Source organism: Pongo pygmaeus, chromosome 1 (assembly GCF_028885625.2).
Source record: "Pongo pygmaeus isolate AG05252 chromosome 1, NHGRI_mPonPyg2-v2.0_pri, whole genome shotgun sequence".
NCBI classification, from domain to species: Eukaryota; Metazoa; Chordata; class Mammalia; order Primates; family Hominidae; genus Pongo; species Pongo pygmaeus.
In genome coordinates, this window is record NC_072373.2 from 163,570,569 (window position 1) to 163,596,460 (window position 25,892).

The 25,892-nt window shown below is 37.2% G+C and overlaps 1 protein-coding gene across 14 annotated transcripts in view; it reads right to left on the reverse strand.

The window, feature by feature from the left end:
* SGIP1 (SH3GL interacting endocytic adaptor 1) overlaps nucleotides 1-25,892 on the reverse strand; it is a 214,751-nt gene that overhangs the window by 35,033 nt on the left and 153,826 nt on the right. For 6 of the 14 annotated variants that reach the window (XM_054483842.2, XM_054483810.2, XM_063654492.1 and 3 more), the window contains 2 exons: nucleotides 19,938-20,065; nucleotides 18,870-18,996 (listed from right to left, as the gene is read on the reverse strand). In XM_054483842.2, coding sequence (XP_054339817.1) covers nucleotides 18,870-18,996; nucleotides 19,938-20,065 — 255 coding nt within the window. Of the gene's footprint in view, nucleotides 1-13,728; nucleotides 13,789-14,724; nucleotides 14,791-18,869; nucleotides 18,997-19,937; nucleotides 20,066-25,892 lie in introns of all 14 variants that reach the window. The other 8 variants (XM_054483836.2, XM_063654484.1, XM_054483826.2 and 5 more) reach the window with 3 other exon arrangements.

The window sequence follows — 25,892 nt, forward strand, 5'->3', positions numbered from 1 at the left end:
ACACTGGGGCCTGTCGGGAGTGGGGGTCTGGGGGAGGGATAACATTAGGAAAAATACCTAATGTAGATGATGGATTGATGGGTACAGCAAACCACCATGGCACATGTATACCTTTGTAACAAACATGCACGTTCTGCGCATGTATCCCAGAACTTAAAGTATAACAGTAAAGAAAACAAAACAAACAAAAACAAACAGAAAAAAAAATTCGAATGATGGATAAACATGCATGGATGCCCAAAATAAATAAATAAATAAATAAATAAATAAATAAGAAAGTCAGTTCTCATAGAGTAGAACTAAGAGTACTGGATTTCTGAGTATGTAAATAGGATTAGTGTTATTTCCAGTCTTCCTCTTCATAAGTCTCTGCTCACTTGCCCTGGTTATATACGTATTTCATGCGCATATATATTTTTTTGCTTTTCAAATTCTGCTCAGTCCAGGAACATACAATCAATTGACATTTTTCTCCATGTTTTGTAGAGAATTTTTCTTCAACCTGGGTCTTTGCCTAGAGCACCTAAACTGTCATCCAAAATTAATGCCGAATTGAATTAACTTCCTAAAATGTTTGACTCAGAAAATCAGAATATTATACTTTCTTTTTATTATCCAAGTCAGAACAAGTGTATTCAACAAAAATACTATTGTTAAATATGAACATAAGACAGAAGACAAAGCCATAATAAAAATGAAAGAAAAGTGAATGTACACTTGCTGAAATTGATTTCCTCAGCCTAAAAACTTAGGATTTTCTTTGTCTTAGTATGAAGACTCATACAGCCAAGTTTTAAACACTTTCACGTAGACAGTGGTGAGAGTTTGATCAAGCATCGGAAAGAGCCAGCTGTAGCATGGTACTATGAAGAATATGAATAAATATATCAAAAGCTAATTTATGTAAAGCACTTGTATACGATGGCCACTGTGCTGAACACATTACATGCCTCATGTCTTCTAATCTCAAAACATCTCTTTGCGGTACACTCTTTTAAATTAAACCTTAGTGAAATTAAATAACTTGCTCAAGGTAATTTGCTCTATAGCAAGTAGGGGAGCTGGGACTGAAAACCAGGTCTAACTTCCATTGTATTCTTAAACCCTACCCTGTGTTAAAGATGTTCGCCCCTACATCCTAGGAAGTTGTGATCCGAGATCTAGCTGCAGGCATGGCATGCATTCTCAAAGCAGAAGTATCACCCCAAAGGGGGTAAAAATTGGTTCTTTGGGGAAGGTGAAAGAAATCTTACTTGTTAAATATATAAAGCACACAAATATACATATGGCACATGACCAGATGTACAGTATATCTATGATATTAGAATTCCACTTGGGGAGCAATTAGGGAAAAACAAGGTCTTAATAGAGGCTCTCTGGGCAAGGAAAGAGGGATAATGAAAAAAAAGTTTGAGAAGCACTAATCTACAGGCTTAAAAGGGCAAAAGATGTGAATGCCCCTGGACAACTCATCAACTGTCTTGGAAAATTAACAGTCATCTACCAGACTACGCAACTGCTGGTGGGAGAAACTGTCACATTCTTTGGAATCTAAGATACAGAATTTTGAAAGATGAAACAAGTAAGTTATGACTGACATGCATCCTAAAGGAACACTCAGGTGCTAAAACTGTATCTGTCAAAAATTTCTTGTTGACTTTCTAGGAAATTATTTACTTTGCAACAATTTATAAGTAAATCCTGGAAAGCTAATGCAGATAAAATTCTGGAATTTTTGATGTGTCACAAAATTAAACTATCAATGCAATGAGTATAAAGAGGTCAAGGTTATCAACATGTGGCATAGAAAAATCATCATGCCACTATGATATTAATTGTAACTGCTGATGGCCAGAAGTGATTCAGATGTGTCTGCAGATTCTGAATATGAAATAGATTTGGGCTCAGTTTCTGATGGTTATACTGAAGACAGTGGCCAGCACTTTGTCTATTATTATTGGTTAGAAAAAAAAAGCTTTTCTACACTGACAAAGTTTATTTTGTGCCCAAAAAGTTGTGAAAACAATGGAGCATATATCCCAATGTATGGCTTCTTGGGATCAAGTAAATGCAGCACACATATTTGTGTGTGTATGTGTGTCAGTGTGTGTGTATGTAGATACACGCAGAGAGGGTTTCATCAAGAATTTTCACCAAAACATCAAAAATGTTATTTCTACTACTCTCTGAATAGTGTGATTTTGGGATGATATTTACTCTTTTATTTATACTTTCCCATATTTGAATTTTTAAAAGTAATAATATGCTTAAATTAATGTCATGATCACAATAAAGCCAACTGTGAGCTATTTCTAAATACTTTGAAGTGTCAAGGGGAATATTAGCATATGTTAAAATAAAAGGATGCATAATTATATACTGTGTGATAATATAAACTATACATGCACACACGCAGACTCACATTCACATGCAAAATCTCAGAACTGAAAAACATCAAAATGATAATAGTAGTCATCTACAGCTATTTGATTATAGATCTTTTTAAAAATACCTTTCTGTTTTTCCAAGTTTTCTGTAATGTGTATGTGTTACTTTGATATTGAGGAAAAAATATAAGTACATATTGATAATTACTTTGGAATTTTAGATATTGAGATTTCTACATTTTTCCTTTATTTCTTTTTTCTTTTGTCATCTTTACATTATTTATTAAAGAGAAAAGATAATATTTAGATTAAAATATCAACTGTTATAAATATTTATTATATTTATTAAAATATTTATAATATTTTATATTATATATAAATACGTATCTCTATATAAATTATATGATATATATTTATTTTATATATAACTTTTTTATATAAATATGTAAATATATTTTATAGTATAAATATTTATTTATAATATTTTACATATATAATATATAGTTCATATTTTATGTATAATATAAAATATATACAAAATTAAAAATATTTGATTAAAATGTGAGATAAAGGTAATAAAGATGAGTGACCAAATTGAAATAAATGGTTTGATAGCAAGAAGCAAATTATAACAAAAAAAGTTTCAGATTATACCAAAAACAATAATTCATTAAAAAGAAGAAATAAATTGTGAACCAAAGTAATGCAGAAGTCTTTTTGTTTTGTTTTGTTTTTGTTTTAATATAACTGGAATTCAGAAACATTTTGTTTTTTATTTATTTTTAAATTTTACTTTAAGTTCCGGGATACATGTACAGAATGTGTAGGTTTGTTACATACGCATACATGTGCCATGGTGGTTTGCTGCACCCATCAACCTGTCATCCAGTTTTTAAGCCCCACATGCAGTAGGTATTTGTCCTAATGCTCTCCCTCTCCTTGCCTCCCAACTCCCAACAGGCCCCAGTGTGTGTTGTTCCCCTCCCTGTGTCCATGTGTTCTCATTGTTCAACTCCCACTTATGAGTGAGAACTTTCTTTTATTTCTTGAATGGTTCCTTGCAGTTACAAATTGGATGCTGGTAATTTTGAGCACTACTGAAAGTTATCCCCGCAATGGGACTGATAAATATGATTGGAGAAGCAGGAAGAATGCAGTCTGCCATTGTTTGACTGCCTGAAAGCCTGCTATTTGAGCTGCTAGTTTCATAGCAAATGGGCTGTGTGTAAAGTCCAAAAAAAGGCAAAAACCTAAGGAAAGGAGTAACCGACATTAAATAACTCATACTTCCTCTCCCTAGATTCATTTGCCACAGTGATGATTGCAACTTTTCCGAAACATCCTTGAACAATTAATATTACCCTTGGGACACTTCTCCAGAAAAACCTCTCATGTTTTCTCAGGGCATATTTCAGTTCTCTGAATCAGATCTTAGGGGAAGTCATGCTGTTATTATTCTGAATAGAAGACTAAGAAACACAGTTGTAAACAGCACACGCTGCCTGTGTGAATGTGCGTCAGCAAGAAAAGAAGCCCCAAGGCCATATTTACTTGTGTCCTGGTGACTTGGTATGCAGTCAGCAGAAGAGAAGACAAAGTCCATGAAATTTTTTTGTCTGCTGACAGTCCACGCTGTAGCAGAAATGATTACACACACAGTGCAAAATAGTTGAAGACATAAAAAGGTTAAAATCTTAAGGACAGTGACTTCTGTTAATGCCTTATGTTAATGTCTCTCAGCCAATCTTTGATTTAATAAATGAAGCAATTAATATAAAATTCTTAGCACATGCGTAGCACATATTAAATATTCATTAATACTAATTATTATCTTAGGAAATGATTACTTTTGAATAGTACTTTATAGTTTGCAAAAGCCTTTCACAAGTAATTGTCTAAAATTTGCTTGGAGTATATGTGGTGCTGATTAAATATATCCACAGCAGACACATTAAAAGGCTTATAAGTGGGAGATTCTCCTGAGTCTTAATAAAATCTCTTTGAATCACTAGTACACTTTCTTCATTCATTTATGTCAGAGGTTAATAAGAAGAGTATTTTGAAATAGGGTAGGCAGCGAAAGTCTGTGGACAGCCCTTCTCAAAAGATATAATAGAAACGAACGCTATAGAGGTCATCGGCCAGCGATTGCATGTTGAAGGCTCAGAACCATCTAAAGATGAAGCAGTTCCCCCCTGGAATTCTCAGCTTCTCCATTCTTTTCTCAGGAGGTTTGAAATTATTTGTCAAATCGGCAGAAATGCTATGATTTACAAATCCTTTAATGAAAGAGAGGATAAAAGATTTTCTGCCACATCTCCCATCAGTGTTAACACAGAACTCCCAGGAGTACACTGGCAGGCAGACCATTAGTCTCAACAAGTCAGCTTTAATAATGGGCTCTAGTGGAGGCAAAGGGTGTACAGCAACGCAGTGGCATGATGCTTCCAAATCATTGTCTTGCTCCATACCAGCAGAGAAAACACTGCTTATCATCCCTGCTGACAAGGAAGGGAGACCATGTAGCAACTTACAGCAGAATCAAACTGTCAGATTTTTATGTGGAAGAAGACAACAATGCCACAACTGAAACTTCTCCAAAGCAGGCAAGAACTAAGTAAAACACAGCCATGTTACAAGCAGAGGATGCATGAAGTTGGACAACAGTTGCTTATATTTGAGTGCTTTGCATGCACTGTACCCAGTGTTTGACTTTAATCTTGACCACAACCCTATGAAAGAGGTGCCATTATTATTCCAATTTTCAGAGGAGGAAACTAAGCCTTAGAGAGGTTAGGTAACCTGCCTAAAGTCACACATTGTGCTGAGGTTATAACTAAGATCTAGAAGGCTTATTCCAGAGCTCATGCATAAACGCATATACACACACACACACACACGTACACACACACAGAGTTCTTTTTCTCTTTATATATGTGATATGAAATATCTATGATATGCCATATATCATACATATTCCATATTTCATATATATCATATACAAAAACATATTATATATCATATATGAAAACCTATGATATATATCATACTGTAGGTTATGATCATATATAATATATATGATATATATCATATATAAAATGTGATATAGCTGATATACAATATATAATATGTATGCTACACCAGTACGTCAATATATCATACATATGATATAGAATATATGTGTGATACATATCATATCATAGATGATATATATATTCCATATCTTTTTCTCTATTATCTCTATATGTGTGTGTGTGTGTGTGTGTGTGCATATGTATGTATATGTGTACTGAGAGCAAATGGATATGCATTAATTGAGGAATCTTTCTAATACTAGGATAATACCAAACATACCTTAGGTTAACATTTACATATCACCTAAGATTTTCTATTAGACTCTAACATAGCAACATGTTATATTGCTTCAAAGTAGAGTCTATGTAGGTATAAATGTTGCTCCCGTTTCTTCCATCACCCTACTAGAACATTTTTGCAATTCTACCATTGCCTTTGCTACAGGATGCTTTGCATAGGAAGTGCCAAACTCTTCTATTTCTTCTATTCTTCTATTTCTTATGAATTACTGGAAGGCAGAAGTTTTATTATTTCACCTCCATAATTCCAGCACAAGGGCTTGTAGCTAAGAAGAGCTCATGGACTAGTTGTGAAGCATTGAATGCAAAAATAAATGAGTGAATATTCTTTAACTTTTCTATTCTGTTACTCATTTCCCTGCTCTAGGGAGCTATTTAACTTATGCTTCAGGTTTTAAAATTGTCCACACATAGCAACCCTTCTTTTTGTGGGGCTCAAGACTTTCTGCTGTTCTTGTTAGTTCCCCATTTGATTACTCCAGTCAGATGAGAAGTCCTGTTCTAGAATCTACTTTTGCACCCAGGGAAGTGCAGCTGACACTCAGGGTTCCGTTCCTCTCTGGGGAGTGAAAGGCTTCAATCTTGAGCAAAGCAAACGCTGCCCAATGTTTGTCTCTTTTAAACCTGTTGGATTGTGTTGATTTTCCTTTGCATGACAGACATATTCAGAAACAACTGTGTGTTTTGGAACATTATGGCCATAAGAGGAAGAAACTACATTATCAGTGAGTCTGATAGAGACACAAGAAGCTTCTAAGTATAGTCACCACCAGACACCCAAGAGGCCACTTTAGAGACCAGGAAGTTACCAGAAATGAGAAACAAATGCATCTTGGATGCAATACCTTCTTGGTCTCTTCCTTTAATTCTTCTTTAATTTGAATGCAACTTCAAAGCATGGATAATTTAAAACCTTTCATATGTATAGTACTTTATTAAACAAAAAGAATGTATCTTATCCGAATTTCCTAATTATCCTGCCAGGTGGGTATTATGCTTTCCATTTTAAAAATGATAGAACAGAGACATTAAATGCTCAAGATCACGTGGTTATTCAGTGGCACAACCAAGACTTGAGTAGCATAGTGGTTAGGAACATCAGTTTTGTGACATAATAGTAACTCCCTTTTAACGTATTTAACCATTGACTAGCTGTGTTATCAGTAACTCTCCTCTGATTTAACCACCAACTAGCTGTGTAATCTCAGAAAAGTTACCTAAGTGCTCAGAGCCTCTGTTTACTCATCTGTGAAATGTGATTAACAATAGCACCCACTTCCTAGGACTGTTGCGTGAATGACATGAGCTTGTGGATGTGGAGTAACTAGCTCAGAATGTAGCCCATGTTAAGGGCTCATCAGCGATACACTGCATCAGCATTACTGGTAAAAACAGCAGCACCCCAGATATGCTGAATCCAAGCAAAATGATATTTTCACCAACTAAGTACTCCTTGCATGGTGACATGCTTGGAATAGAAGGTAACACCTGCTCTCCAGCTTTCCCATCAGTAGAATTCTAACATGAATTCTGTACATTTATGTCCTCTCTAGAAGCCTATTCCTTCCATTTTGGCCTAGACCTCAGGCCAGAAACAGGGGACACTTTGCTGGCTTTCTGTTCTATCACCAGCATGATAGTCGTACACGAATCATGAATGAGACAGGACAACTGCCTCAAAGAGCAGGAAACCAAGTATGATCAGCATGCTGGTCAATGTCAAAATTTTCAGAACCAGGCAACTAATTTATTATAAGAGGTAAAGTGTACTACTGAAATCCTCGGCAGAACTGCCTGATAGAACATTTTGCAGGTTCAGGTCCACTTTAATCTTCTTAACAGGTTGAGGCTATTAAAAAAAACTCCTTGTGACCTTCAGTTATTTTAATAGAATGAATTTTTCATTTTAGATAGACAATACCGTCCACATATAAAAACTCAGAATAGCTAAGGAGTGTGGTTTTAATATTTCTAATGAAGACAGTCTTGTAAAACTGCTTTTAATGTTTCTGTATTATTTCCCCAACCTGGTCGTACTTAATGCTGTGATTTGCAGAGTGGGTACTTAATAATTTTCCTGTTATTGATTGAAAGGGGCCTTCAGTGGGGTAAGTGCTGTTAACAAACATGTCCCACTTGAGAATAATGTGAATTTAGCATAGCCATTGCTTCCCAGAAAACTGGTCATATCTTCCAATTTTCCTTCCTTTAGTGACTCTCAAATGAATGAATTAGTATCCTTGTGGCTGCATGTGAGTAATTTGACCTGTTCATTTCTTACTTTATTGCTATGTCAGGGTAAGGAAAGTCGAATGCTCTATGACTATAATTGTGACTTGCCAATGACTAAGTAGGGGTATTTAATAACCTGCGTAAGAAGGTCAGACATTTAAAACGCCCAAGCGTTTATTTTTTTTCACAGAGATAATATAACTCCAAAGAGAAAAAATGTAGCTCTTATTATGTAAATGATTAAGGTCCTTTCAGAAACGTATTTTTCCTCTCTGGGGTCTCATCTGGATAATGAAAAGAACTTGAATATCTCCACCTGGGTTAGTGGACTGAGAACAGGAAGAATGTGAGGACAGAGGTCTCAGTGGGGTCAAAGGCTGGTTAATAGGTACAAAATTACAACTAGATAGGAGGACTAAATGTTAGTATTCTATAACACTGTATGGTAAATAGGGAAAACAATAATTTATTGTATATTTCCAAAAAGAGGATTTTGAATGTTCACAACCCCCAAAAATGATAAATATTTGAGATGATGGATATGCTAATTACTCTGATTTGATTATTATACATAGCACACATGTATTGAAATATTATCTGGTATCCTATAAATAGGAAAATTATTAGCTGTCATCTAAAAATAAAAGGGAAAAATAAGGTGTAGTATCATGAAATTAGAGAGCTGGAAGGCTAGAAGATTAGGGCAAAACCTTTGTTGCAAGGACTGAATGAGATTAGGTATGTACAGTAGGGTGAGGTGGTGGAGCACAGTGGCCTCCAGCTAGGTGGCCAGAGTTTGAATCATTACTCTGTTTTTTTTTTTTGTTTTTTTTTTTGAGACGGAGTCTCACCCTGTCTACCCAGGCTGGAGTGCAGTGGCGCGATCTTGGCTCACTGCAACCTCCACCTCTCAGGTTCAAATAGTTCTCCTGCCTCAACCTCCCAAGTAGCTGGGATTACAGGCATGTGCCACCATGCCCAGCTAATTTTTGTATTTTTAGTAGAGGCGGGGTTTCGGCATGTTGGCTGTGCTGGTCTTGAACTCCTGATGGCAGGTGATACACTCGCCTCGGCCTCCCAAAGTGCTGGAATTACAGGCGTGAGCCACTGTGCTCCACCACTCTGTCTCTTTTGACTGTGTGACCCTGTGAAAGTTACTTACATTATCTGAATCTCAGTTTCTGCATCAGTGAGTTGTGCAGGTGAAATAAGATAATAGATGGAGACTGCTTTACGCATGGTAAATACTCAGATGTTAGTTACTCATATTCATTATTATTTTTATTTTATTTTTCATTTTTCAATCTCAAATCCCCCAATTTAAAACTGCAACCCTCACTATGCTCCATTCTCCTTTCCTATTTTATTTTTCTTATAGAACTCATTACCATATTCATACTATATATATTTTACTTATTTATCTTTTTATTTTTAACTTTCCACAGTAGAACATAACCTTTGTGGGGGCAGGGATTTTTTCTGTTTTGTTCACTAGTGGGGAGTGCCCAGGACATCGCTAGTACACAGTAGGCAGTCACTTAATATTTGTTGAATGAAAGAATATTGCTTCATAAAGTCCCTGGTGCACAAAAAGTGTGACAAATTCTTAATGATAAAACAGCTGAAATGAGACTTGCCAGGGGAACGACTTCCAGGGTGTGGCCAGAGGTGTGGAGTACCGAATAAAGTGGAGAGAAAGCTTCTTGGAGCAAAAATCAAGAGGCCCTGGAGGCAGCGTGTGACGCAGGTCACACACATACACTCTATGTCACAGGATGATGCTGGGGAGTGAGGTGGCACAGAGGATGACATGCAAGCTGCCAGCACCTCTGAGATAAATGCAGAGGACTGCTCTGCAGTCAACTGTTAATAGCAATAAGGAGTGGGAGAGGGTGGAATTATCAGACGGCTGCTCTCACAATCAGGAAGGCTTTGGAAGCAGCAATAGGGAGCTAAGAGAATCCAAACACTGCCTCCTAGTCCCACGATGAACAATCCACAGAAGACTGAAGAGAGGTCTCCATAGAGAGTGCTATGGAAGTGATGGCTCCTAAGAGTCAGGATTTCGTCAGGAAACAGGAGGGCAAGTTCATCTGAGAGACTGAAATGTAGAAAAGGGTACTGCTACGGATGTGGCATTCCTGGTGGGAATGATGGGAGGAAGACCAGTAAACAGGAGCACAGAGCAGTCTAGAGATGAGAGTGTGTGAGATGTAAGAGGCTATATGAGCAGATGACAGAGCTTATATTCCCACAAGAGGCCACTTAAGTACTTAAGGTAGCAGATTTTTGTTTTTTGGTTTTTCACCACCACATACGAGATGATTTTGTAGTTAAAAAAGCTAACCAAGGAGAAGTGCAGTACATTTCTGGAAACATCTTGATGTTCAAACACTCTAGGGAATTGTTCAAATATCCAGCAGTCATATCTTCTATTTAATATTTGTCATGAAAATATCTTGCCCTCCCACCTCAGAATACTTGATAGCTTCAATAGGATACAGTCTTTGATGAATTTAAAAAGTCATCACCATTTGGGCTGGGCGTGGTGGCTCACGCCTGTAATCCCAGCACTTTGGGAGGCCGAGGCAGGCAGATCACAAGGTGAGGAGATCGAGACCTTCCTGGTTAACACGGTGAAACCCCGTCTCTACTAAAAATACAAAAAATTAGCTGGGCGTGGTGGTGGGCGCCTGTAGTCCCAGCTACTCGGGAGGCTGAGGCAGGAAAATGGCGTGAACTCGGGAGGCGGAGCTTACAGTGAGCCAAGATCGAGCCACTGCACTCCAGCCTGGGAGACAGAGCGAGACTCCGTCTCATTAAAAAAAAAAAAAAAAAAAAAAAAGTCATCACCAGTTGCAATCCTCACTGTTTTTTTCCCCAACTTAAAATACATTGAATTTTTATTATAAACTAATATTTCAGTGAAGCTGTTTCTAAAAGTAAAACATTCAGAAAAGCACTGGGACTCGAGAATTAGAACCACTAACACTTTTCTATCTCTATTATTAACTTAAATTTGGAAGTGTGAAGCACCTCATTTTATCCTCAAATAAAGTCATATGCCACTTAGTTGATTGGTTGATCAGTAGCTCAAACATTGACTGAAAATGATATCTAAAGCATTGTAAGAACAAAATGATGAATAAGACAGAATAGTGTTTTGAACACTATAAAAATACTATTTAGAAGTCAATAAATAAAAATTGAAAAGCTATTTGGAACTGATGACTATTTTGACATGGGAATCTTTCTTCTACATTCCCTGAATGAAGAATTAAAGATAATGATAATTAATATTAATAATAACAAATGCGGGTGAAACCAGAGTGCCCTACAATAATATGTTAGAAATCCTATTCAATAAAGCATGTTGAAGGAAAATGTTTTTGCAGTATAAAAATTTAGGTGGGGGCACTATTCTCAAGGTAAATTAAAATGTCACCGTTTCTATGTCATTTTATCATCACAGCAGAAAAATTAAAAAAAAAATTCTTCTAGATTTTGCTAGCTAAAAATACCCAACTCTAATGTACATACATGACGAAAACAAATCTCCATTTAAAAAATATAGCCATTTTTTGCTCAGATAGCAAGGCATCATTTTAGTTTCTTCTAAGGCTTCCCTTGAAGTGCATTTGAATATACTTGTATCTGCATAAACATTTTTTAGTGAGAGAAACAGTGACACCAACATTCGTGATATGGCTATTCACATATCCTTTCAAGAAGCCTCCTTTGTACTTAAACTTGAACAAAGTCCAAGATTAAGATAATACAGTACTAGAGATTCCAATTAATTTCTATTAAAACTCTTCTTGCATGACTTCTCTTGGCCCAAATTGAGATGCTTAAGGAATTTGGGTCTCACTAATTATAACGGCAATGTTACCAACTTTAAATACCCAGACATCTACTGACAAATATATTTTCATAAAATGCGATATGTTATTTCACACATTTATTATTTATATTTGATTGATAATATGTATTTTTAAAACAAACAAACTGACAACCAAAAATGTCTTTAGATTGGTTTCTTCAAAAAAGATCTCTCTCTGTCTCTCAAAACAGGTCCACAATAAAGCATAAACAAATAAGCTGACATATACACTAGCCAAAACAAACAACAAAAAACTGTCAGAGTTGTTTTTTTGTTGTTGAGCCCCATACAATTATTTGAGGGTTGGCAAAGTGCCTTGCTTAATTTCCTAGTTAAAAGAAGGTAAACTACATCATCTGGTGTGACCAGATGGAACCAAAGTGCCTTTAAGTATGCAGGTATTGCTTTACTTCAGGATTACCAACCTATGCAACTGCAGTTTCTTCTTTGGCAACATGCTGATTAGTAAAAAAAATACCTGGGCACTTATTAGTTTCATCTAATTGAAAGAGAAAGTTTAGGAGGTCACAAGTTGTGGACTTTGCATCTTGGTTATTACAAAATTAATGACCCAAGAAGGCTTTGACTTCATGTGCAGAAGATACATCCTCTCCTGAAGACTGCTTATTCACCTGTCTTCTGACCAGGCTAGTTCAAGAAATCAGGATGTTTGCGAAATTTGAAATCAGACCATCTTTCCTAATACTACCCAAGCTATTTCTGGATAAGTTCTAGCTAAGAACTTCCATCTCTATGACTATCTTGCGAGCAAAATTTATTGTTGAGAGAAAAAAGCCACAACTATACAAACTATTTATGTAAATCAGCCATTCTGATTTTTAAAGTTGCATTAAAACACACACTCAAGTTACGAAAATTCTATTTTGTTGCCATGAAACACAAAATCAAGGTCAATATTTAGATTCAAATCTAGAGTGGAATGTGTTTTGGCCAACTTTTGATCCTGGGATAAATGTAGCTATTTAAAATCCTAGAAAGTAGGATTTTATGTGATAAATTTTTATGTGTAAGATGGTCCATAAATTAAGTTAAATTACTTAACTTCTTCCCCCACCATTAGTTTAAATGGACCATTTAATCAAATGACTGGCATGTTAAGATGATTAAAACTTAAATATAAGACAGAAGAATGCTTACCCTTAATGCAGAATATAACAAATGATCAAACAGTAAGGTTAGATATTTGACATTATATTTATGTATATTTTCCTTAATCTTCTAAAATGGCAAGTCCAGCAATAGTTGTCCATTTTACTGCAGTCATCTCAATTGCAATTTCAGGAGACGCAGATCAAACTTACTAATAAACTCCTTTTTTTCTTTTCCCAATTTTTCTGATCTCTTATACAGCATTCCTTGTCATAAGAATGTATTTACATATTTAGATGTTACAATAATGGATGTTGCATCTAAAATATTAATTATCCAAAACAAGTTAAATGCCAATACCAACCAAAAATGTCCTTATATTTGTTGCGATGCATTTGCAAAAGAGTTAGGAAAGAGCCCTGGTTGACAGAGTTAAGTTCCTTGGCCAAAAAAGGTGTGTTTTGTTTTGTTTTATTTTCAATTGACCATAGTTAATTAAATAACCAATATTAACTGCAAATTAGCTTGAACTTTTTTTAATGTGAAAAAATTGAAGATCGTATACAAACCAAATTCATGTAATATTTCCTTTAGTGTTTAATATTTTCTAAGTAGCCATAGCATTTTCATATAGAAAGTGAGACCAGAACTTTTGAAGAGAACTGGGATTTGGAAATGCAAATGGGGAAATAAGGATGAGGAGGAGTATAAATTAGAATCTGGTATGCTATGCACTACTTACCTTCAAAAGTCAAATAAAACTTTCCTCTGTCAAACCAAACGAGGGAAGGCTGTTCATTCTCTGTATGGCCAGGAGTTGAAGCGGGATGGGAAGGGTTAAGGAAAGGGAGAGAGAAGGACACAATGTGAGTTACAGAGCAGGTCATTAATCTCACTATAGGGAAGGGTAGAGGCACTACATGCCATTAGCGTGCAGGAAAAAGGGAAGGCTGGCAATCTACACCTTTTTTTTTTTTTTTTTTTTTAGTTCAGGAAACAGAAAGCAAAAGCAAAGCTATGGAGGCCTAAAGGAATGGGCACGTGTTGGTAGTCGCTTGATACTTGGTGCTTGTGTGCATGGAGCAGAAGTCTTCCTGGCCATGCAGGGGCGTCAGCATATTTTAACTGCACTAATTTGGGCAAACTGTCATTCAGCAATTGCTGTATCCATTTCATCTTCAATGTCATCCCCTTCTATGTTTCCAAAAAGATAAACTCAGAGTTATGGATTGTAGAAAACATTAGCTTAGGTTTTAAATGACAAAGCATTGCATATCAATATAAATTTCAGGGAAGATGTCACGTATCTTCCATCCCCTCCCCTGGAATCACCTTAGGCATCCAGACACAAAACACCCTTTACCTATGTACCAAAGAGAAAACAAGATTACTAATGATGCTCTATTATTTTTTAAATTAAAAAGCAGTGACCGGACATGTAATTCTGAGCAGTTAAATTATTCTTTCCTTTGTAAATTCACAAAGCAATAGCATCTCACCTTTTTTTGAACCTCTTCACTGAGAAACTGTCATGCAACCTGCTGTTTTTGAATATAGTCACTTAAAAACTTTCAGTGGCATGAGTTCCACGATGAACAGTAAATATACAGGGTGCATCTGAGAGGCACTGGACACTCATGAAGTGAGGGCATGTCCATGAAGTTTATAGCATTCAGATGGATAATGGCTTGGATTTTTGGAATCTAGGTCTCTAGAGATCACTTGGCTAGCACCATACCTGCAGGCGTTTCACAGCGCCTTTCAAACGAGGGCAGTTTGTCAGAAAAAACATCATCTTCTGACACTACGAACCAAAGAAACATAAACGAATGGAAAACAAAAACACAAATACAAATCCCAAATGAAATCAAGAAGCCCACTTTACTGATTGAAACACAGGAATGATTTTAATGGAAAAAGGAAACAAAACTGAAAACACTGGAATTATGATTACGATATAAAAAAGTGTTTTCTTGTTTTGTGATGATTCTATGAGAGGAAATTAAAATGTTAAAAAAAAGCCAGGGTTTAGCATCTGTGAATTTGTCTGAAGTCAGCTCCAGGGAAGAAGTCACGCCCCACCTTCTCTGGGAGTTGCTACAGGAACTGTCACTAATAATTGCCTTATGCAAGTGTATTTCACTCCAACACAATTCTCAAGTGGTCAGACATATGTCCATCAACAAGAATCTCCTGACAGAGCACTGACAGCTCAATAGGATCACTCAGCATGCACCTTCCTCCCATGGGGAAAGTAGATGCTTTTAACATGGCCATAAAAAAGCAACAGTATAAATCCAAGGTCCCTGTATGAACTATCTCATTTCAGCCTCATCAATATCCAAATTCAATTTGCCTTGCACCTGCCTTTGATAGTTATGGACTGTTAATTTTGAACAGCGTTATCATAATTTCATCTTTGTCTATGGTATCCAGCTGTGTCTGAATGTCTTTGTAAATTGGTCACAACATCATGAATTGGTGCTGTGGACTTTAACCAATTCAGCTCTTTATAAGGTCTCTCTTCTCAGCAACTAACAAATGCAAGTAATTGGGATTTTTGACTCTATGTGATTTTAAAAAAGTACTCAATGCCACAGGTCTTATGCATACTATTACAACTTTAACAGAAAATTGAATAAAATCTGTACAAAGACCAGTAAGAAAGAAAAATGCAAAGAAGGAAATGGATGAGGGTAGAAAAAATATTCCACAAATAATAATGTTCCTCAGAAAATATTCTATTAGCTTTTGACTCCATATTTACAATTTAATGATAATATTCCTCATTATCTCTATTGTTATCTCTGTATCTTGAAATGTCAAGGTGCTTGTTTCTTAGTATAACTTTAAGCAATTTCCCTATCCTCATAATATTGATAGGATTTTCCCCCAAATCATATAGTAGAGGTTTTACTAGTGAGCTTTTACTAGTGCAAAAGAACTTACTGTTTTTCATTTATTTATTTATTATTTTTAAAAACTGAGATGAGAATCTTGCTTTGTTGCCCAGGCTTGTCTTGAATTCCTGGGTCAAGTAATCCTCCCATCTCTGCTGGGATTACCACCAGATTACCACCGCGCACCACCAAACCTGGCTCATTGATTCTAAACTGTGCACTTTTTCATATTATAACCTGTCTGAAATAGTTAATGTAATAAAAAAGCATTTTATCTTAGCTCAACCAGTAGTTTTTCTCCCCTTTCTTAGTTGTATAAAAAATAATGGTACATTTTTCAATCGAGGGTGTCTTCAGTTCAATAAAAGGCGGTTGTATAGGAGCTCTTCTTCATTCGAGTGTGACAATACACAAAAAAGTCCTATTTTCACCTGTGACATCAGATTTGCTATTGTGTAATCACAGCTGTCATGAGAGATTTCATATCCAAAGTCATTTAGGGGCATCTTCTTATATGAATTGCTGTGTAGAAGGTTTAGATTTGCTCTTAAAACTTTAGTTCTAGAATTACTTTAGATTTGCCCCAATTTTGGTTCAAGTACCATAGGAAATGTCAAAAAAAAAAAGTATTGCAGTGGGAGGGAAATGTTGAGTTACCAACCTCAGAGAATTTGCTGCTGAAATTCTCTACCTCCCTCACACCATTTGACTACATTAAGTTGACATTCCAAGTCACTTATGATTAACTCCTTTGGTGTTGAACAGCCCATCCTCTCCGGAGAGGAAGAGCAGTGCACAGGAAGCCTGAGGACAGTCAGTCTTGACAATATATTTACTTCAGAGAAAAGTGGCTGTCAGCTGACCCACAGCAGGTGAAAAGACAAAGCATGAGGGTGAGGAATTCAGCTGGAAGATGGACACCAAATAAACATAACAAAATCAAACAGATTAAATCAGTATGCTCCTTAGTAATGAAGCAATGTGACTATCCGCTTACGTGGCTATTTTTTTTTTTAATCCCACTCTGGTTCATCTCGAAGGAACCCATACTAGATGTGTTAAGAATCAAAGGTTCTGGCCAGGATTTGAGATTTCTGCAGCAGAGAGTATAGAAACACATTGTACAAACATACACAAAGTTCAAATTCTCTGTTTTTTTTTTTTTTTGAGATGGAGTCTCACTCTGTCGCCTAGGCTGGAGTATGCAGTGGTACGGTCTTGGCTCAATGCAACCTCCGCCTCCTGAGTTCAAGGGATTCTCCTGCCTCAGCCTCCCAAGTGGCTGGGACTACAGGTGCCTGCCACAACACCTGGCTCATTTTTGTATTTTTAGTAGAGATGGGGTTTCACTATGTTGGCCAGGCTGGTCTCGAACTCCTGACCTTGTGATCCGCCTGCCTCGGCCTCCCAAAGTGCTGGGATTACAGGCGTGAGCCACTGCACCTGGCCAGTTCAAATTCTTTGTGTGTGCTATTTTCTCTATGAATCACAGGGCATTGAAAGAACATGTCAGCTTTCTGAGTGACAGTTTACTCTTACTTTCCTCTCTGACAGACAAGTCAAATCACATGAAGGAGGTGAAACAACTAATCTAGAAAAAGAGTGGCAGTGTGGGGAATGGCTCATAGCAATCAAGGAGTATTAAGGAGATAGAATTAAAAAAAAGTTACAGAAACAAACAAAACAGAGGGAAATGAGTTACTAGGCATTGAAAGATAGGAAGCCCCAAATTGCCCCAGTTGATGTTGCAGACAGGAGCAAACTTGGCTACATAAATAATGTTAAATATCTGTCTGTTGCTAACTCACATGAAACTAGGTAACTGGCTCTATTTTCACCAAACTTGAAAGGTTCTTTTGGGAGGATTTGATTAAAGATATAAAGGCATGTGATATAGTTGAAATTCCTTTTGGGGGCCTTAAAAGGCACACCTTAACTTATTTATCTGGGAAAATAGGCAGTTCTTTCTCCAGAAGAGCTTCAGGCTTTGATCAAGCTACTTCTCACATAGGCAACTGTGCAGTCTGCTCTTCCAAGAGTAGCAGAAGGAACTTATTTAGCTTTAGTTAACGATTATCCCAAGCAATGTGGGATGGGCCAGGTGGTTTACACTATGGAAGAGCCGGAGGGGAGTTCTGACTATAAAGGAAGACAATGGGGAATGGGGATCCCATTGGAAAAATGGAATGGGAAAGCCCTAGGTGGGAGACACCATGCAAAAATGAGAGAGGCAGCAGGAACCTGTCTCCTGCTGGAAGGTGGAAAAAGAGAGAGACCAGCTTTGGAAAGGGGGATGATGCTCCAGGCAAAATGAAGCACTGAAACCTTGGAAAACCATCCAGCTGAACAGCCATTCTCAACTCTTCACTTTCATCACAGCATAAGGAAAGAGGCATAAAGGCATTTCCTGAAAATGCCACCAACGGCTTATTTCTCTGGGAAAATTGACCACACATCACTGAAAAGCACTAGAAAAAAAAAAATGTCGAAAAGTTTGCTCAAGTCTCACAATGCCGATGTTTATACCATCTGTCAACACAAGGACAACCAAAAATGATGAAGAAATGAAAGCGTCAAGAAAATACAAGTTCTAAATTTTGTGATTTCTGATGTGGTACATGGTTGGAACTTAAACAAACATTTCCCCTCAAAGGAGACTATTTTTATTTTAAGAAATAATATCTAAATTACAAGACCTTCCTTGGTGATTTCTTCCTTATTTTTTGAATAGCTCTGTATGGAACAGCATAAGAGAATTCCTGCAAAACACAGGTGTTAATGTTCTTTTATTTGTTTATTTGCTTAGGTAAAGCACTTTGCCTCCTTTGCTGAGAAGGTGGTTTTAAAAGAAGAGTCAGGTAATAGTAGCAAAACACACAGCAAAACAATTTCAACCAGAAACACAGGGCCTTGGGGATTTCAGATCATAAAAAATAGCCAGTCAAAACCACAAAAGGATTAAAAGAGAGGAGAGAATTTTTACCAACTGTGGGAGTGGTGGCTGCGCTCAAGGAATTGGTTGACGATATTGAAGAAGTGCTTTCAGCCCGCGCTAAGGGTGCTATTGGAGGAGGGCTGGAAGAATGAATGGGAGGGCTAAAAGGTCTGGACTGTAAGGAGAAGAAAAGAGATGAAAAGTTAGATACACAGGTTGCAGTATTTTTGTTCCATATTTTTAATGTCTCCCAGCCCCAGATATGACAACTTAGGTATTTGAAGAATAGATGACACCATTTTTACACTGAAATTAATTATATCTACATGAGAGTTTGTGGAATGGAGCTGGAGAAACGATAAACCATAACATGCTAAACCTGAGCTTAGCGAAGCTGGGATCTGTGACATGGTCAGTGGGTCTGTTTCAGGACTGAACTCACATGCCCTTAGGGACTCAGCAGGTAACACAGAGTGAGAGCTCATACTCATCTAAAGCTAACGAAATTCAAAAATCCTGTACTATGTTAGCCCAGCCAAATACTATGGACATCATTTGTTTGTGACTCCTGTGTGCAAATGCCCAAGAAATCTACCTCTGCCACAAGTCTCTCTTAATTGTTCACACAATGTTTTCCCCTCCTCAGCCTTAAAACACAAGGCAAGAAACTTCTGCAACAAATTCCTCAAGCCACCACTCCTTCACTGTATGTTCACATAGTGTGCCTACAATCAATAAGTCATCTGTATTCTGGCATCAGAAACCAGGATTTGCCCTCTCTTGGAGTTTTCTAATATCAGACAAATACTGTGAAACACCTCTCTTTCTAAAGGATTTACTGCAACTGAATGTTACTGTCGTCATTTGCATCTAACCCACTGTAGCAGAGATGACGGTCCAAGCGTACCATTCCTGTCATTTTAGACCTTGGCTTGAAAGATGGTAGAAATTTGAGGAGGGTTGAAATGTACACTCATACCACAGTGACTGTCTTTCAGATGCCACCTGTCAGGGTTGTTTGTGCGAGTTCTCTAAATGCTTAGACCTGAAGGCATTTGGAGCTTCTGTTTGTCATTCTCACTGTTTCTGAGCAAGCCAGGGCAGAAGGGAACATACCACATCTCCAACTCCAGGCTTTCCTGGAGGTAGCTTTGGCCTGGATGGAGGCCGGGGAGGAGGTGGAGGTGGAGTAGTACTGCTGCAAGGAACCAAAGGAGTGGCTGGTCGAGCAGGGGATGATGCACCTGAAAAACAAACTGGTATTAAAAATGGCTGGAAACACAGGGGGCCAAAGCGCTGTTATCACAGTACAATGCCAGTCCCGGACATTTTTTTTTTTTTTTTTGGCCTTGGCAGTCACTACACTAAACACTGTAGCACTTTCTTTTTTCTCTTTTTTTTCTTAATAAAGAAAAAAAATTACTGATTTCAGCTATGGTTGATGGCAGAAGCTCATTGCCTTTTGTTGTCATGTGACACCCAGTGAAAGGTAAATCCTTTTATTGCTCTATGACAGAGGTAAGGTCTTAAGACTCTCTGCTGCATGGTAGGTACCTTTCATTATCATCACAGACACATTAAACACATAATAAATTCTCTTGCATTTTGCATGTATGTAGAATTTATGTCCAAGATGAAGATGGAGGTTAGAACTTGAAGGAAGATGAATGATTTTTCCACTTTAGGTTTTTCTTCTTTAAATGTGGTTAAGAGAATTATGCTTTTGACTGTGGTCAAACTATGAGCGCCAACTTTATCAATGTACCCAAACACTGGATCATAAGCAAAAGACAAAATATAAGAAAATAAATTAGATGTTGCATGAATACTTTGTATTTAGAATCTTAATAACAGAAATGCACTGAATTTAGAGGATTTTATTTTGTGAAGAAGGCTGCTTGGGAATCTGTCAGTGCAGAGTTTGCCCATGATGATTTTTGAAAGAGCTTCTTGGATTTACTTTTCTGGCTGTCAATGACAAACGTATGAAACACAGAAGACACACAGAGGCTGGCATGCACATCAGTCAGCACACCAGTGGGGTCTCTGGATTCAGGCATCTGCCTAACTTCAGTCATATGTCTGAGATACACAGGGAAACTTGACCAAAAACCTTTAAAAAGTCAAATCAATGTTCAAACCATTCTTGTTCAGAAAAGTTGTGACTACTCCTGAGGTTTTTGTCACTTCCGTTAGAAGCACAGGTCTCAAATCATCCCAAGAAAATTCTAAGAAATCCTGCCCTGGGAAAATATCCACACTTCATCCCCCACACCTGCCACCCCCTTACCACCTCCCAAACAACACATCACAAAACTGGGATCTTTGGAGAGTTTTTATATCAGCATCTCAGTCTCCAAATTCTCAGACTCTCAAAAGCTTTGAAGTTGAGCAACAAAACCTATCATTTCAGAAATCTGCTGTGTTTTAGGAGAGTCCCTGGGGGATTAAACCTTGCTCCTCTTGTTTAAATAATCTGAAATCCTGAGTGTGTTTCTCTGTGCTGTTTATTCTATGTGTAATTACATTAGTGTAAAACCTACTAATTATTACCCCCGCTCCCTCTCTGTCTCCACCTTCCTCTACCACTACCATCCGTATTCTTACTTTTTATTCTCCACTGGGCCAAGGTCTACGCTAAGCACTTTACATGTATGATCTTATTCCCCTGATAAGCTTTGGAGGTAGGTATTGTTAGGTATCTATGCGGAATCTGAAGCTCAGAGATATTCAGTAACTTGTCTCAGGTCATATAGCTCAAACTGTGTATGTACCTCCATAGCTCACGCTCTTAAATGCAATCTCTTATAGCTTGAGATGGACTGTGGTGTAGAGTCCCACATTTTGCATAAAGTCTGTTCTTATTTTTGCTTGGCTTGCACATCTCTCTCCCAATATAGATTTTTTTAGTCTTTGGCTAATCTTCTCTTAAAAAAACAAAAGGTATGTTTTGACAGGCCCCACTACAAAGTTTTCTTTTGACTATTGTGTTAAGTTTACACCCAGGATGTTTTCAGAAGACAGAAGTAACAGCATAGAGATCAATAAAGCTTTAAACAGTGAAGTCTCAGGACATTTTTTTTTTTTTTTGGTGTTGATGGAGGAGGAGGTGTTCTATTTAATTTTGTGAAAACCATGGCATAGGAAAGGTCCAAAATGTCTATCTCTAGGTCTGTTTCCAAGAAGTAGTCTTTTGAATTGATCTAAAAATTAAAAAAGCCAACTGTTTATCCTTTTCCTACATGTTCCAGAAAAAAAAATTTAAACTCCTTTTAGTGATGCCTGGGAAAGTACTAAGGAGCCTTCATCAAGGCAGTGTGGAATATTGAAAAACACTGGATGAAAAACCAGATGATTTGAGTTCTGGCCCTGCTGGCCTGAAACCTCAGCTTCCTTGTTTTAAAAAGTGAGACTTCGTTTCTACCTTACAAGGTATTTGTAACAAATAAAATTGAAAATGCTTGTGAAAATGTTGACTATATAAAATACTACACAAATAGAAAGTAGTAGATACCTATGATGATGATTAAGATTGTGTTTTTTGATACAAATACAACTAAAAAGTTAAAAAAAAGTTTGTTGTTCCTTGAAAAGTTAATTGTTTTCCTTTACGGATGCCCCATTGAAATCACTTTTTCTGTACTGATTTGAAGTAATTGATTTGTTGTGCAGCTAGAACCACATTAAGAGAATGTCTAAGAAGCAAAAGGATATTTCAGTCAAAACCCTGCTTGACCAAACCCTGGGGCTTAGCAGAGGATATTCAGGGCCTGAGGGGTATTTCACAACTGAACTAAGGCTTCACATACATTTGTGAAATTATTCAATTGTTTCACATTTTAAGAGTGTAGACGGCTATCATTTGCACATCTCTATCCTCACTCTTCAATTTTCAATTGCATTTTCATTTCCCCCTTAAAAAAGTGTTTATTTCCAGAACAATGCTAGAAAATGATTTGGACAGCAACACTGTTTAAGGTTTAACTTTAAAACCCAAAATATACTGAGTTTTGTGAGTTAAAAAAGGTTGGCAACGATTGACATGCTCTCAATCCATTTGTTGTTCTCAACCTGGTTTAATCAATTTGTTTGGCAACCCCCGAAGACCACGTATCTACCGCTTCAACTTTCATCTCTTTTTTTATGTGTGTGTTGGGCTGGAGCAGTGGAAGCAGCTGGGAGAAGTGGTCAAGGCACAGGCCGTGGAATCCAACAGATCTGGGACCATAACCTGGCTCTGCTACTTACTAGCTTTGTGACCACAGCTAAGTTACCTTTTTGAGCTTCAGTTTCCTAATCCACAAAATGAGGCTAGTAGTTCATGTTGTTGCTGGGAGAATCAAGTGAGTTAAAACATATGCACTTTGAGATATGTGAAAAACTAAACAACCTTTCCCGAATTGTATTTCTTAGACCATAATGATACCATTTCTTTGAACAAACCATTAAATATGTATGTAAATGATTATATGCTATGTTTCTCTTTTTGATGACTAACACATTAAAAGCCCTGAAACATTACTAATAGAGCTTTCTGCAATGGTGAAAATATTCTAGAACAGTCTAATAAGATAGTTGCTAGCCATATATAGCCACTGAGCACTTGAATTGTGGCTGCTGTATCTAAAGAATGAACTTTTCATATTAATGTTAAGCAACTAAAATTATAATTAAAATAACCCCATGGAGCTAGACACTACTGTATTGGACATCTCTGCTCTAAAAGACTTGTAGTTAGGAAATATATTCAGTTAATTCAACCCCAGCTAGCTCAGACTAATTTGTTTATTGACTGTGTGTTTGCATATAACATCTTTAGTTTCCCAAGTTGGAAAATGTTGCATGAACATTCTTTCTTTACTTACTCCTTTCTTTCCCTGGCCCTCAAACATGGTGCAAGCCAACAAAACTCTTTCCCTCCGGCCTCTGGCACACAACCCACATGGGAGAAGAAATAGCCTTTGCCAAGAACCAGCATTCCAGTAAAGTACTGTTCTGGCCAAAATAGGTATTTATAACTTTTGTCATAAGGAAATTGAAGTTATTGGAGCAAATTCTTAACTTCCAACTGCTTTTCAACAGCAGGTACCTCTTCTGATTCACAAGGTTATCAGTACTGTCTATACTTGGTCAGCGAGAGTCACCTTGCTGTGAATAAAATTTTAAAAATGAGTGCATAGTGGTATACAATTAAATATGCTTCGAGAAGCACAAGAAAGTTAGTTTCATCAGGCCTAGTGTTATAAAAAGCAGGTAGTGAGAAGCATTGCTAATCTTTAAAACATGAGGCCATACCCTATTGTTTCAATCTTAAATTTCTATTTCTTCCAGCTTGTATATGTTCCATCAATAAACGATTAAGCAGCAAATAAACTGGGACTTAATTAAGGAGATAATGCTGCAGAGTTTTATTTATTCACAAACTTCAGTGGCCCAGTTCAATTTTCTACTTAGAAATCCAATCTATTAATACCAGTAAAGTCAAGCTTTTTCCAGCTTAATTATGAAGAATCAAGTCTTTACTGGTGACATTTTAAAATAATTTCAAATAAGGGTATGGAAGCTAAACATTAAAATCACAACAAAACTCTCAAAAATTCCACAAAGAAAACAAAAGTTCCTTTCTTCCCAATTAGATCAGTGGTAAATTCAATTGAACAAATATCTTCGAGAGCTTTATGAAAGGTGTTAGATGAAACACAGATGAATTACCAAAGCCGCCTGTCCTCTCTACTCCTGATAAAGATGTTTCCTTTTAGGACAGCACTGTGGCCTACCCTTGGAGGGTGGTGGGTATTCTTTAAATGTCCTTTCAGGAGACTGAGAGTCTGGCTTAGGAGAGCTGCATAGAAAATAAAACTACACACCCCTCTTTTGTAATGGACAACTAATGTCTTTGGGTTTGTGGTTTGGAGGATTTACATAGTGGTTCTTTATTATCTTTACAGATAGATAAGGAGCTTTGTATCCCCCCAAAGACCTGAAAGAACAATAGAGGGATGGAGATGGATGCTGTAACCCTCTAGAATTAGAGGAGCACAGACGAGTACATTTTGAGAGAAGACTTTCGGTGATCTTGTTGATGACACTGTGCAGTGTAGATGGGAGTCAGTAGTCAAATAAGTTTGGAATATTTATGACCAAACCTTACAAAAGTGCCTGGAGAGCACACTGGTTAACAACATAGGCTCCAGATCAGACAGACCTGAGTATGAATCCAATTCATTGCCTCCAGCTTGTAAACTTGGGCAAATTACTTGATATCTCTGAGCCTCAGTTTTCCCATTTGTAAAATGGGAAAGATAACAGTATCTACCACATGGTGTTGTTGTATGAAATAATGTACAAAAAGCATTTAGGGCCAAAAAGCATTTAGGGCTGGGCGAGGTGGCTCACGCCTATAATCTCAGCACTTTGGGAGGCTGAGGCAGGTGGGTCACTTGAGGCCAGGAGTTCGAGACCAGCCTGGCCAATATGGTGAAACTCTGTCTCTACTGAAAACCCTGTTTCTACTGAAAAAAGTGGCCGGGTGTGGTAGCACACACCTATAATCCCAGCTACTCAGGAGGCTAAGGCAGCAGAATCGCTTGAACCCAGGAGGCAGAGGTTACAGTGAGCTGAGATGTACTGCACTCCAGCCTGGGCATCAGAGCAAGACCTTGTCAAAAAAAAAAAAAGAAAGAAAGAAAGAAACAAACAGTGTGGTGCCCAGGATAAGAAACTGTAGTTTTTATTATTTGCAAAATAAAGGCTCCAAAAGGTCTTATGGTAAAAATACTTGCTGATTTTGAATAGTTTTCCTTTTGGGGGGAAGAGGACCTGGAAGCATACACACCTAAAGATATAAAACACTGGTTTTGCGTGCAGTACGGGTGAACTCCTAGCACTCTTCTTGATCACCACGGATGCTCTCACTTTAAGCACAGAAGCATTTGCAAGCACAGAGCAAGTACTGCAAGACCTCATTGAGAGAGGCAGTGATGATGACTGAATATTAGAATTTCTGTCTCTTACTAGATTTAAGTACCTTACACTTTATTGCCTCTTTCACAGCAAATGAAAAACAAATAC